This window comes from Pseudochaenichthys georgianus, chromosome 4 (assembly GCF_902827115.2).
Source record: "Pseudochaenichthys georgianus chromosome 4, fPseGeo1.2, whole genome shotgun sequence".
Lineage (NCBI taxonomy): Eukaryota > Metazoa > Chordata > Actinopteri > Perciformes > Channichthyidae > Pseudochaenichthys > Pseudochaenichthys georgianus.
In genome coordinates this window covers 20,776,517-20,791,880 of record NC_047506.1, presented here as the reverse complement: position 1 = coordinate 20,791,880, position 15,364 = coordinate 20,776,517, and the positions used below count along the sequence as shown (strand labels likewise).

Here is a 15,364-nt window from a genome sequence, read left to right as displayed (position 1 = left end):
TCTGCATGTGTATATGTAATTGTACATGATTATGTTTGCATTGACTTAATCGTTTTGTATTGGTGTGCATTGAAGTGTATGTGTGGGTATTTGGGAGAAGATCCATTTCATTCAATCATCAAATCATCATCAAATAGCTTCACTACAGGGCTGAAACATGCTTATACATAGTACAATGCTACTGTCAGCAATGTAATGTTAAAATGGTGTTACATTATTCACTAAATAACTAAACTTGGCTTTATTTGATCTTGTTGCAGACAGGCAGAATACAGAAGCCACGTCCTTCAGGTCCCTTGTACTTTATTTATACGTTCTGTATTTTGTGGGCGTTGCCCTGGAAACAATTGACCAATAGACTGCTAGTATCCTCTCTAAGACCCGCCTTTTTATGGTTGCTATGCCTACAACAGGTTTCTCCCTGAATGACGGACAGAGAAGCCAATCGGTTACGCGCTGGGCGGGAGTTTGTGCGCACACTGAAAACTGCCTGGTGAATTTCTACTATGATCAGACCGCTCAGGGTGCACGCTTGTGTAGGACCGTGGCTGCCAAACAAACTGGGGATGGAAAATATACCATAAACGCTGTTGGGAAAGTCTACGGAGGTAAACACGTATTCCTTGTTTTTTATTCACCCCTTTCTGTTACTTGAATATAATTCAGAAATTGTCTCGAAAGACTCAGCTAATGCTAAGCTATTAAACATATCCAGTGGGTCGTGCATGGCTGTGACATTGTTGAATTAAACTGTCTGCAGCAGCGGGAGACACGTTTGTTTGACACATGAATGGAGGGAAATTAAGCTCAAGTTAAAAAGTTATCAGTATCAGACAGTTGAATGTATCAACTTAAAATACAGCCTAATTTAAATGCAGAATTTAAACTTTAGTAGGTATGGTTCACTCTAAACAAATATGTCAAAATGTCTCAATTTTAATATGAGTCCTACTGACATGCATTAATTTGACACTGGCTTCATGTCATAGGATATTTCTGTCATCTGATGCTAGTTCTGAGTCATTTGTGATGTGGATGGTCGAATGTTGGTCGGTCACTGCTATTTCCACTAAATAACACATAGTTAAATTGACCTCCTGCATCCTGAGACATGTTGTCTTTTGTACTGTGTATGTCTACTTGAAATATATCTTTTGCATTCATGAACCACAATGTTCTGCTGCTTAACTGACTGATTTATCTGTGATAAACTGAATAATATCAGATTTAACCATCAGGCTCACTTGTGACACCAACAGCCTTGGGTAGAGCCTATGAGTAGTAATTATAAATATTACACAAAAACATGTGAATACTGACTATTCAGCAGAAAAACTGATCGCGTTGTGGGTTTGCTAGAGGTCAGAGACACATTATTGGGTTTCTAGATTATGGAGAGAGATAACTTTTGATGCCTGCAACTGAGACACACTGGCCCATGTAAACACACTTCCACTCAAGAAGGATTAAACTGCCTTTTCGATAACAGGTTGTTTAGCTCTTTGGGACCTAACATGATAAGTGATACTGTCTTGAATGGAAATGTAGTATCTAGCTTTGGCAACACTGCATTGGTGTATTTATATCAGGCACTATCATTATAGACCCCTTTTTGTTTTGTTATTTTAAAATGATAATCTGTAATGCAAAATCATTAGACTAACTCCTGAAAATGAATCACAGGTAGGGAGCCAGCCAACACTGTCAAATTGATAAGCCTCTTTATGACTAAACAACAACTTAACTGGTTAATTATATTATTAAATCAAAAGTTAGGTTCATAAACATTGAATTATGAATGTGAATATTCTTTCAACTTTATGGTAAAACCATACATATTGGAGTTTTACGTGCACACTACTTGTCTATGACCACAATATCCCCGATTTCCCATTTTTTCAACATTTCCTTTCATGCTACTGTATGCTATCAAATGTAATAAAGTATGGTTAAAATAATCTAATAGTCTGTCACTTGTCAGCCAGTAGTATGGTTCCACTTTGGTAATTCTACCAATGTTGTTTATCTTTAAAAGCGAAAGTAAGACGGGTTTAGGGTTTTGAGGTAGACAGTACTAGACACCCTCTTTTATTGCATCATTTTTAAGGGATGGAACCACCAAAGAAACCCAGCTGTAATTCCCCTTTAACTGCCGGCAAGATGTTTAATTTCCAAACAGCTTTAGCACAAACCACTGTATTTGCATCTTTACTTTTCATCACAGCTGTCTTCTTGTGCCACTATGGTCTGTCTGCCGGTGTTGTTTTTCTCTCTCTGCCTCTCAAGCTAATGTCAGGAGTTTAGAGTTGAGTGCTGCTGGGTCTTTCGATATCAGAGACATAAACAACATTCTCCCTGTTCCTTGACTTCAACAGTAGATAGACTTTCTCTTTGCTGACTGCTCACAAAGTGAGTCAGGATGAGTGGGCTGGAGATGAAGAGACAGAGTGAAGAAAGGGAGTGCACTGTCATTAAATAAGGAAGTGCACCAATGTCAGGAGAAAACTGGATGAAATTGTCTACAGACAGTCAAGCCAGTAGATATCATCAAGCCAACTACTTACTTACTTTTCTGTGTGCTGCTCATTGTTTACAGTCTGATCATCAACTGTGGTGGATGTCTTGCAGGCAAGGGCACCACAAATCTCAAATCTAACCATGAAGTTACATTTAGAAACCTACTGGGACTATTCCTGTAAGTGTCTTGGGGATACTCAGTTGGAGCTTGCAAGTTATTTTGGCTGAGTGAGAAAGCTCTGGGCTAAAGGCTAGCATTGTCAGTATACCAAAGATAATGATGAACACTTTATTGTACCATTTTGCATAATTGTAATGGCTCAACAGTGACCACACACACTGTGACATGTTAAAACAACATACCCCCCCCCCCATGCACACACAAGCCCCCCGCCCGACACCCCACACACACACACACACACACACACACACACACACACACACACACACACACACACACACACACACACACACACACACACACACACACCACACACACACACACACACACACACACACACACACACACACACACACACACACACACACACACACACACACACACACACACACACATGCAACTTTGACAGGTTGTTCTCACACATTACTAACAATCATTGTGCTTTTTTCTCAGGCTTCACATAGACATTAGCTATTACCAGTATCATGATCAATTTGATATGGCACAGCCCTGCTATCACATCAACATGAATACAATGAAACCATGAAAGGACACTTGGGCATCACTCCTGTTGAGAATTGTAGTTACACTTTGTAATGAATGGGGTCACAGAAAGTGAGGTGGCTGCACCAAGTTCCCAAACATCAGGTGACACCAGCTTTTGTTGACAGGCTGTTTCCTCACAGCCACAGCACACAACCAATTACTAAAGCACAAACGCCTCTGTAAAGCCTGATGCTCTTTAAAGCCTCAGTTTTATCTATACAGACATTCATTGTTCATTGTGGCTCACATAAAGAAGGGGTAATGTGATTAGAGAAAAATAAACGGGTGAATAAGAAGAGCTACCTGTTTTCCATTTATATTTGAATAAAGGAACAACATTTACACAGTTGCAACCATGTATGAGCTGGACTCTTCACCTCACTTGATCACTGTCTTTCCTCCTCTTTGACCCATAAGTATCGTCTTTCTTTTACACTTTGGGACACTGCCCACCTCCTATCCTATTGGCTCTCCCACAGCACATTGTATGGTGCCAATGACAAATATGAATTATACATGCGTAGCCTCTCATATGTAGGCTAGAGTGCTGCGAGGCCTCTGCTATGCCAAGCAGGGCAGGACCCCGAGGCAGGAAATATGAGGCAGGAAACGATGAAGTTAACCTGTTGTGCAATGAAAACACAAACAAAACTCTTAGCTCTGTCAATTCAAAGCTCTCAATTTACAGTGTAATACATGCAGTTATGATTACAGGTCTAAAAGTACATTTGACTACCAGTAACAGTAAATCCTGTAAAACCATGGCTTGTGCCTGAGGTCTCCTCATGGCAGATGGGAGGATCCTGGAGCAGAATAGTCCTGGATCTATTTCTGGGTCACTGTTTATTGTATAATCTGCTGTGCTCAAATGCTAAAAGTGATAAGGAGATGTGAAAGAAAAGTATTCAGTTCATTTGCTTAAAGCAGCATGAAGGGTGATTTCAATTCAAGATTATTTTAATATAAAAGGAATTGGCCAGCGCCACGAGGAGGAAAACACTGATACAATGATAGGTTTAAACTGTGTTCATTTTCAGTTTGGGCCAAATAATGATATGACTTGCCTATTGGGCAATACGCGTTTTTTAAATTCGTAATTTCTTCTTCTAAAGTGCGGTCTTGTTCTTATTTATTATTCATAGAACCGTTATCAGATTTCCAAAGCTGAAATGATTAGTCTGTTAATCAAAGGACTAATGAAGTCATTTATCAAGTAAAAGTATCAGACATTGGCCGGCGTACGTCTTCTCAAATGTAAGTACTGGCTGCTTTTCTCTGGCAGTAACGGTATTCATGTTATAAATGATTATGAATCCAGAGCAGAAACGTTCTGAACTGCAGACGTCATGCTCAAATGAGCAGAGCCTTGGAGACCTGCCGCTGCATAGAGCGTGTTCGCCTGTTTATTAATCGTATCAATATTCAATGTGTCGCCTGCCCAAATTGCACCAAATCCGTCGCTGAACGCCCAGCAATATACGTGCAAGTGTGAAGTATATTAAACACTTCTCAAGTAATGCAAAGGACAGACACACACCCCCACCCACCCATGGATTTCATTCACACTATAATGTGGCTAATTTGTCAGTTGCATTTTTTTGAATGTAGGGATTTGCTGTTTCTTAAAAGTGTAACATTTGAGTAGTTATTTAGTTAAGCTTTTATGGGTTACTAGAAGAGAATACTAACAGCTGTCAATTCCTCTATAGTCTCTCCTCAGATAAAATAAACTAGTGTTAGACTGTGCTGTGTTATTTCACAGCTGTATGCTGCCAACATGCTCCTCTCCAGCTGTGTACAGATGTTGACGAGCATTGTGTTTGCTGGTCATGCCAGTGCTCGGTGATGTCTGCCTGGCACGGGGTCATAGACTGGACTGGACCAGGGCTGCATGCTGCAGTGACAAAAGCACATTGAGGCCAGGACAATGGGGAGCTGGCAGCCTGGGTTGTTGTACCACTGTGCTTCTCTCTGTTTCTCTCTGCCTCCTGTCTATTCTGTTTGCTGTCTCACTGTTTCTCTGGTTCGGTCTCAGTCACTGAGGGCTCCCGCACACGCTCAGTCGGCAGCCTGTTTACAGCTTGGAGAGAATAAATCTGCGCAGTGCTGCTGAAGCTGCTCTAGTCAATAGTCATTAAACACAGGCTGTCATTAAGTTGGCGGTGATGTGATGTTGGTTCCAGTGTGTCATCGTTAAACTGCAGGCTTCGGTTTGACTGTTTTGATGCTGTTGTTGACACATTATGCTTTGTGGGCTGTGCCGACAATACGATGGCAGCAATTCTCTTTCTCTTCATATTAGACATGCAATGACTCACCATGCGGATACTGCATATCGTGTAAGATCATGGTCTGTCCAGACATATATGAAATATGGATTCAATATAGATACATATATTTATGACTGACAGTCTAAACAAAAAGAAAGTTGAATATGCCAACGTGTGATTTTATAGTTTTTTGACATAATAATAATCTGCAAATCAAAAAATGATAGAAAATAATCCTTAGTTTGAACCCTGAAATGATACTTGATTCATTTTTTGACACAGGTTTATAATCTCTCAGTGTACGACCACTTAAGGTTCACATTAAGGTCATGTGATGACTCCTGAGCAGCTCTGTTCTCTGAATGAAGACTGGAGAAGCATTGAAAGCTCTGAATCAATTGTAAATTGACCTTTTGAGCTTCACCATATGTTGTCCACAAAGGTCAAGCATTACACTGCTGGTGATCCCCCTGGAGTTCATGTGTTTGCGCCAGTCAATAGCGATGATGCAGACAGGGGTGTCGTTGTGGAAAGACATCCTTATAGAGAATACAATTCACAATGGAGGTCAAACCTATTGAATGTCAACAGTACAGATGAACGGAAAACTTTTATTAGAGCTTGTCTTATCATATCAACGCACATAGGTTTTATATTCAGGAAGGAAAGTCCACGATGAATTCTTGCTCTAAATGACCAGCCGCAGTGAGTCATGCTGGTAGCATTGCAGTGCAGAAGGCTGTGTGGTGGCGGTGAAGGAGGGAAATTAGGCCTGACACAGAATGATCTCTCCTCCACGCTTCGCCAAATCAGGTTTAAAACTAATACTGAGGGACAGACGAGTCGATCTGCAGTGCAGTAGACTGTGAGCCTGAAGTTGCTCAGTGAATTCAGTCGGTTTGTCCTTGTCCTCTCTCTCAGGGCCACATGCACATCAGAAGTTTGCTTGTATTCTGATGTTAGCATCCTGTTTAAAGCACTGCTGTAAAGAAATTGAATCACAGTTTATACTTAATCCATTTCTGAGAATCATTAATCAACTAAATGTTCAACATTAAAAATGACAGTGTTTAAGCTGAAGTAGATTTCTGTTATAGTCAATAAAACAAACCAAACTGTAACTATTCCTTTGTGATGTTTTGTTAATCTGAACGTACTTTCTGAAACATGGCTTTGAATATGTCGTGAGTTTTAGTCTAACAATCTTTATTTGTCATACTTATGCAGTATGTCACTGTATAATTTCTTCATCTCCCGTTTGGAGCTTTAAACCTGTCTGATTGTATCACTCTTGAGATCACCATCAGCCCAACCCGCTCCACTCCTCTCTATTTATCACCAGTCTTTGTGTTTTTTCTTGCCTCCTGCTGTCTGAACGTGTCACAAGTGTTAGTGTTCAAAGGTTAGATAAACCTTAATTCTTTGGTTCAGACTTTGCTGTGTCCTTACATTTACGCAGTTCAATTTTCTTTTGCATTTTGAGCTTGAGGAGGAAGCTGGTCTCTGGTTTTCTAACCTGGTGTGAGGAGTGACATGGGGAGTAATCCTGTCCAACCTCTCTCATCTCTTCTCTCACGCAAAGCAGGGAGAGGCAGGTGGAGGTGGTGAGGAAGCCTTTATTACTTTGTTGACCCTCCCTCCCTCCCAGCCTTAGGAGAGACATCTGGTATGAGATTGCTCTCTGGCAAAAGAAAGGGAAATAAACACAGAAATGCTTGTGTGGGCAGAAAGGTTGAGCCATTCATAATTATGTTGTTGACAGTGTTTTCTGTGGAAGAGCATTTATTTCACTCCTCCCCATCTGCTTTTCTTAAGTCCTAATTTGTCATGGCAGCCATCTGTGTGTTGTCAGGCAGTTTGAGGACGGCCGAGAGCAAAAGAAGGGGTCAGTGTGTCTCGATTGATAAGGCTGGTTGCTTGTATCTCTACTGTCTGTTTGCTGATGATCCTCACCTCAAACTAGGGCTGCACGATATTGAAAAAAACTGACATCGCGATTTCCCCCTGTGGTATATATTGCGGTTTTTTTTAAAACTGTTAAGCCCCAAAGTCCCGCCGGGTACTTTACTTTTTTTTTCACGACACTGTGTCTCAGGGGATCTTAATATTTAAGAACCTATTATTGTGTTATACCAGATTAACGGAAATAATCTTAGCTAATTGACGATACAAACCATTTTTACCAAAACAAAACACAAGTTTCATAAGAAGCATCTAAATGACCCCTGAGCGAAAAATGCTAACGCATTTTGGCACAGAACTCAAGATAAAAGTACCCTTATTACTTATCGTAGCTGCACATACAACATATCCGATTAAAGCTGCGGTTCCACAGATTATTTAGGTGTATATAGTATCATCACTGAGTGATCCGAACTCGGACAGGGGAAGCAAACACAGACATCACAACACGTACCTTTACGTAGCTTCTAGGGGAGATGTCTCACCGTAGCTGTCAATCTGATCAAAAGACGTGTTCAATGGCATTAAAACGAGAAAAAACGTGGCTGAATCGGTTAATCTATAGGTTTTTAACGTCTCTGTATAAAAAAATTATTTCATTTATAATCCATAATTCCATTTTTATGTAAAAATCGCAGAGCAAAAGTTAGCTGCTAATGGTAGCCACCAGAGTGGCTGCTGCTTCCGGTCTTGGCTATGCGGCAGTCCAGTGCAGTATAACACACACACATTACCAAATAAGGAGTGAGAGTGACGCGTAGCCAAAACCAGAAGCTGCATACACTCTGGTGGCTACTAACTGTTGTGCTCCGATTTTTACATAAAAATGGAATTATGGATTATAAACAATTGCGGTAAGAATATCGCGCATGCGCATATCGCGGTTATCGCCATGACACGGTATATCGTTCAGCTCTACCTCAAACTGTGTGTTTCGTTTCTTACCCTCCTATCTGTGTGACTGTGCTGCTCTCTCTCGCTCCACACTCTCTGATCCTGAGAGAATTCTTTCACACACAGTGACGTCACGAGCTACCCACAATGCAACGCGTGCCATATATATATATATTAGGGTTGTCAAGTTAATGCGTTAATAACGCGTTAACGCCACTAATTATTTTAACGCGATTAACGCATCTGTATTTTTTGTCCTCGGCCGCCCCGTAGTTTCAGAGCGCATCGAGTTTAAAATACCATCTACAAGCTGATGCTGACAGCCCCGCTCCTGCCGTCCGCTTGTGGCAGACCACACTGCCACGCTCACCGGCAGGCACCGACTGGCCATCGGGAGGACCGGGAGGGTGTGTGTATGTGTGGCGCGAGCGAGGCACACCTTACGTGTTGTTGTTGTTGTTGTTAGCATCTGGTGCTAGCTAGCTGCGCTAACGGATATAAGGAGCTGTTTCAATGAAAACAGAGGAGCGACATTTCAGACAGTGGGACATTGTACGAAAAATCAGCACACTCGGCACGGATAGTGCGCGCAACATGATTGCTGCGTCCAGGCAGCTCCCGTTCGAGCATATATGCCTTGAGCTGCACATAGCTCCAACGATCCATCACAGTGTCTCCCCGCACACACACACACACACACACACACACACACACACACACACACACACACACACACACACACACACACACACACACTTTGTATTGTATGAGAGAGGTTCCAGGTTGAATTGAGGCGAATATTTGTAATGTTCAGAGTGTGTGTGTTTAATATTCATGAGAATATTTGTCATTGTTCAAATGATAATAAACAAACATATAAAGCATATTTGTCCACTCATATGTTGATAAGAGTATGTGCGATTAATCGCGATTAACTATGGACAAACATGCGATTAAATATTTTAATCGACTGACGGCCCTAATATATATATAAATACGCCATTTTCCTGGAGGTGCAAATATCCTGGAGGTGCAAATATAAACAGCTAGCTAACGTAGCCAGGCAAAGCGCACTAGGTTTTTTTTCTGAATTAACGACCGAAGAAATCGCTGCATGTCTTCGGATGACATCTCTGGACTTGAGGGGTGTGCTCTAGGTCGTTACCAGCGTAAACTAGAGCTGTGTGGGTTGTCTGATTGCCCTTACAAGACTGCCTGCAGATGTATGGAAAAACGAACCTTGAAAGTGGCCTTCGTCGATTTTGGCTGCATCTAAGTCTAATTTCTGGAAACACCAGGTGTCACAATAATATTATCATGCCATTGCATATATGTGGTATTTTAGAGTTGACTAGATATTGATTAAGGCAATAGACTATGATATTCTGCTTGCACCTCGCGTGAAATGGCGGATACCAGAAGTACGGTGTCGCCCTCGGCCTAATACCCGTATGTGTGTGTGAAAGATTATAGACAGATTGACAGGGAAACAGGATTACAGGACATGCATAGTATGTCCTTTTTATGCTTTCATTTAATCTATCAGAATAGTTAACATCTTCACCTTTACTTCATTTTTTTTATTTGGAGCAGTCCTTGCCTTTTTGTTCTTAAAAACCTGTCCCTTAACTATTTAAAAAGTAAGAATACAATTCAAAGAAAAGGCTAGATAATAGGAAATACATGTGGGTCAGACCTCTGTGGAGGAGTCTGTTCCTCCAGGTCTGCAATGCATCAATAACCACACTGATCTTTTTACGAATCCAGTTTCACTTGGCAACATTTGACTCCGATGGCTACATACCATTAGCATTCGGAAATAATTGATATTGGAAGAAACCAAATGTGTGAAGCACTATGTTTTGTATTGACCACTTAGTTTTTTCACTTTTGTGTTTTTTTTGTTGTACTTCTTTAATCTTTTTCTGCCTTTTTCAGAACTAACGGACAGAATTGAAACGTATAAATGTTTCTGTCTGTGCCCTGATAACTTGAAATGTTCATTTGCATTTACAGACCTGCAGTCCTTGTAGAAATGGTCCACGTTATTGTACTTAATCATCTTCTTATATTCAATTATTGGAATAATAACAATATTTGTTTTCCCCCTTATCTGAGAACACCATTATTAGCTACCAGTTTATAAAGACACTTAGAGCAGTGGTTCCCAACCTTTTTTCCCAAGAGCCCCCCCAAATGACTCCTGTTGGAAGTTGCGCCCCCGCCCCCCACACACACACACACACACACACACACACACACACACACACACACACACACACACACACACAAGGGGGGGCGGGGCGCAACAGCGGTAATTACAGTTTAAAAGTCTCAAAATGCTACAACTACTGTCACAAACTGGATGAATGTGAAGTATTTTGTTAAAGGAGGATGAAAGCGTAATCAAGAACACTATTGGAGTGACTTTGATGAAGTCGTAAATAATCTACAAAATGGAGGAGACCGATCTGATCGGAGCAACTGTGACAAATAAACCAACTGAAACCGGCATGGACAATGACTATGTTTTAAAAAATGCGCTTATCCAGAAATGCCTGATTTGGACACTTTACGCGCAGAAGAAACATTTCTATTTCTTTGTATGCCTTTAATAGCTACTAACTTGAATTTTTATTAAAACTAATTAATCAATTATTTTTTATATTTTATTGTAATGTAGAGACAAGGCTTTTAGTGACAATCATGTATTGCGTTACAATTATATGTAAAAAAAAAAAAAGTCTAAATATGATATTTTGTCTCAAATCATCTGAGGCCTGACGCCCCCCCTGCGATCTTTGGCGCTCCCCAGGTTGGGAACCACTGACTTAGAGCAATGCACGGAGGCACCTCAAAATATCTAGTAAATGTACATTTATTTATATAGGGCGGTGGTGGCGAAGTCCATATGGACTTGGCTTGGCAACTGGAAGGTCACCAGTTCAAGTCCCGGAAAGACCAAGTGCTACCGAGGTGTCCCTGAGCAAGGCACCGTTCCCTACACTGCTCCCCGGGCGCCGTACATAATGGCAGCCCACTGCCTAACACTAGGATGGGTCAAATGCAGAAAAACCGTCTCGTTACATGGTACCTGTACTGTGTAATGACAATAAGTTGAATCTATCTATCTATATTGACGTTTCTGATGCTGAGAGTTATTGTACATTTATTTATATATTGACGTTTCCCCTCGAACTCTCTGTTCATGTTTCTCACAGTAAAGTAGCTGTGGTGGAGATTTGCTGCTGTGATGAATATGTTCATGGGGACAGGCACAGAAAGACCAACATTTGTGCAGGCATTTAATTGTATGAATAAAAAATGATCTTGAGCATGAGGAATCAAGGTCACAGTGTGTCCCACTTCCTCTCGGGGCTTTGTTAGCCTCATAGCTGATTTCAGCTGAGCGTTTAGTGAGAAGCAGATGGAGAATGCTGGATGTCAGCTTCTTCTATACATCCCACCATGGCTGCCTGCTACCCACATGGGGTCCCGCTGCACACCTCTCTGCCTTCTTGTTTCTGGATCGTGCTGTGTCAAAACAGTAAAGATTAGCACCAAACGGCTAATTAGCTCAGATCTACTGTATGTTTCAGTATGCCACACCAGACTGTTTCAATAAGAGAACAACAGGCTTCTGTCATCCCTCACCATCACAGCGTTTTTATCTCTTGCCCCCCTTTGTCCCCTCTCTCTGCTCCTCTGAAAACCATCTGGTGGTTTGTTCAGGATCTCTCTCTCTGCATGGGTATTCTGTATTATTTTGCAGTATGCTGGTGACCTTTAGGAATCTCTCTTCACTGATTGGCTGTGTTTATGTTCCTCTCTGGTTTGTTTTATTTAAGGTCTGCGTTTACTGCAGAGCTTGGCGAACATGGACATGATTTTCAATATCGTGACCAGTTGGAGTTAATATTTAACATTTCAAAAACCATTCAACCTTCAAGAATTTTACCGTATAAGAAACTGTAACCGTACCAAAGATTATGACGTATTTTTCTATAATATAATGTAGATATTGTTACTGTAGAAAGCAACCCTGCACACCAAGTCAAAGGTCCATCAAGCATAATTGTGTGATTTGTTGTCAAATCTTTTACCTTCTGATATGAAAATGTTGTTTTGTCTATATTTCCCTCTTTTGCATCTACATTACTGCAAATACTGTCTACTATCTTGCCATATTCGGGGGTTTCATTTGTAATTAAATCTAAAGAACTCTCTCTAACTTTTCTTTCAGTGTTGATATTTGTTTTCCAAATCTCAAATATTCCTCATTTATACAGTATGATTATGGTTTTTGCCAAAATAACCTTAGGATATTGTACTCAAATTACAGCTGAGCAACACATTGAATTTATTGACATGAGTATATTACAGATTCTCTCATTTCCTTTTTCTGAATCCCACAAAGTCCAGAGGTCAAAATGTCAGTGGTAGCTCTGTATGAATCCTGTGCCGAGCTAACCCGCTCTGCCCAACAGAAGCTGTCTGCAGGGGCCTCCATCCCACCCTGAGCTAATTAACAAGGTGTGAGGTGTGTGTGTGTGTGTGTGTGTGTGTGTGTGTGTGTGTGTGTGTGTGTGTGTGTGTCTGCGTGTTGCTGCTGCCAGGTCACCAGGGGGGTATACTGCGAAGCAGGATTTTCGCTTAGCCGGCTAAATTCAGGGAAAACTCCGGCTTTCCGGTCATCCGAAGCTGGTTCTCTTTTTAGCAGGCTAGATCTCCATGGTAATATATGCTAAGCAGCTAACCTGGTCGGGACCAGGTTAGGTTGCAGGCTAAGAGCTCAACTCAGTGAAAGCACCGCCTGCTGACCAATCAGAGCTCAGTGTGCGGAGTTTAAAGCGATCAAGTCATATTACAGGAGAAAGGAAATACAGAAAAGCTGCCGTCGCAGGAAAGACGGCCGGCAAAAATCACCGACTGTGTGAACGTGAACATGAATAGAATATCACCTCCATCTTCAGAGCAATCTGACTATTATAACATTAGCGTTAAGAAAGCTTACTTAAATATCGGCCACAACATAAGTAACCGGATCAGAGTACATTAAGTACAGTCCGCGGCATATCACTTCATAATGTATCATATATCTCCTTATCTGAGTCAGCTGAGCCGTATCTGGCCGTGCAACACTCACAGTGTCACATACTGTATGCAGAAGTATTATTTTAAGCAACACATAAATTGACGAAACACTCGAGACAAATGTAATTGAAGTCAGATCGTGTTTTAGACGGGGCAGTGATATCATAAACCTGTTAATGTACGCATTCAAACACTTTTTCTTTTTCCAGCTGTATTCACCTTGCAGGTGCAGCTATGTGGCTTTCATCCTGGATCAAGTGTTTAAGTCATGGATGTTTAAAGTTTAACTTCTTCATTTTTGACTAGTATTAAAGTTCACTTTTCATTCAGGAAGTATGACGCTGTGCTGTCAGTACGCTTCTCCATGTTTGTGATTGGTCGAATGCTCCAAATACCACCCCTTTCATGTGAACGCGCACCTAACTAGATAGGACACGGCTGGCTTGAGCGATCCACTTGATAACCAGCGTCGTAGTACCGTTTAGCGAGAGCGCGTATGTTTTGGATTAGGCCAACCGGCTAACTCAAACATATCCAGGTTAGGTTGAACCAGGTTCGTAGTATAGGCCCCAGGTCTGGGCAGAGGTTGAAAGGGCTGTTGTCAGCACATAGAACAACATACAGAGGGTCAGCAGTATAACAGAGAGCCTGTATGAGGGCAGCCCTGGGCAAACACTTGCATTATAGATTCTCTGTGAAATGGCATGACCACATTCCAGTGCATGTGTGTGTGCATGCGTGTGTATGTGGTCTGAAGGTGTGTTCAGCTGCTGATATAATCAATATAATCCCTCCTTAACATCATCAAATTAAAAAGTCATAAAAACGCTGCAGCCTTGACAATTCAAACTTAAAAAAAGACCTGTTTTGTTGCTCTTAGAGTTTTTCTTTTTCTAGTTTGGAATAACACCTTTGATCTGCTGACTTTTTTGTGATTGAGTGAAATAGTATAGAAAAGACAACTTAATTCACAAAAACTGTAAGGCATGTGCGTCTTAAGGTGACTCGGCCAATTAGAGCAGAGTGCTACAGCCTCCGGTTTTACAAGATGTAATCATCTCCTCGGAGGCTTCCTCCGCACAATCCCTGCATCGATGTATCTCTCCTCCCCTGTATTCCCTCACCACCCGCCCCCATCACTCCTCCTCCTCCCTCCTCCCTGCTTCCTTCCTCCGCTCCCTCCATCCTCCGAGTGTATCCTTTGAAGTCATTTGTTATGCTCTCCCCTGCCCTCCCTTAGGACTTCCCTTCCTGCATCAAAGGTGTCCTGGGAGGTTTTGTAAAGATCAACTTTTTACAGATTGTCATAAGGAATCCAAAAGACATCTCTCAAGGTTATTTCACCAATCCCTTAAGACTGTGATGCAGAGAAAATGCATGTCAAGCAGATCACATAAGAAAACTATTAATGCCACTTTCTCTAACACTTCTTCCCTCTACCTCCTTCACAGATCGCCGTGAATCTCGGAGTGAAGATGGCCTTATTTAAGAACAACTTCTGGGTAAGTGTCTGGATTACATCTTTAAATGAGTCCATATGATGTTATTGTTATGTTGATGTTCATACCTTGAGCCACATATGAATAATACACCTGTTGTATTCGCATCACGACATGAGCCGTAAACTTCACCTATATGTTTAGCTAAGCCTCTGGCCTTCTGCTGATCATCAAATACACACTGCTGTCTTCCGCCTTCAATCATTAGCAAAAAGCCCAGAGAAGGATGTTTTCATCAATCTGTTGATATTCTGCTACATGGAGGGCAATGCCATTCATATCATTCTTGTTATCAGAGATAATGCCTCTTTTTCGGGCACTACAAAAGCCGAGTTTCTATACTCATACCATAATCAAGCTTTGTTATAAACCTTAGTTTGGGGAATATGAATTTGTTGTAC

At 41.3% G+C, this 15,364-nt stretch overlaps 1 protein-coding gene across 1 annotated transcript in view; it reads left to right on the top strand.

The window, feature by feature from the left end:
- The first annotated feature begins 515 nt into the window (after positions 1-515).
- The window catches only part of fcho1 (FCH and mu domain containing endocytic adaptor 1), a 63,304-nt gene continuing 48,455 nt past the window's right edge, over positions 516-15,364 (top strand). The window contains exons 1-2 of the mRNA XM_034081908.2: positions 516-608; positions 14,916-14,966. Of these exons, the coding sequence (XP_033937799.1) occupies positions 14,940-14,966 (27 nt within the window). The 5' untranslated portion in view covers positions 516-608; positions 14,916-14,939. The remainder of the gene's footprint in view (positions 609-14,915; positions 14,967-15,364) is intronic.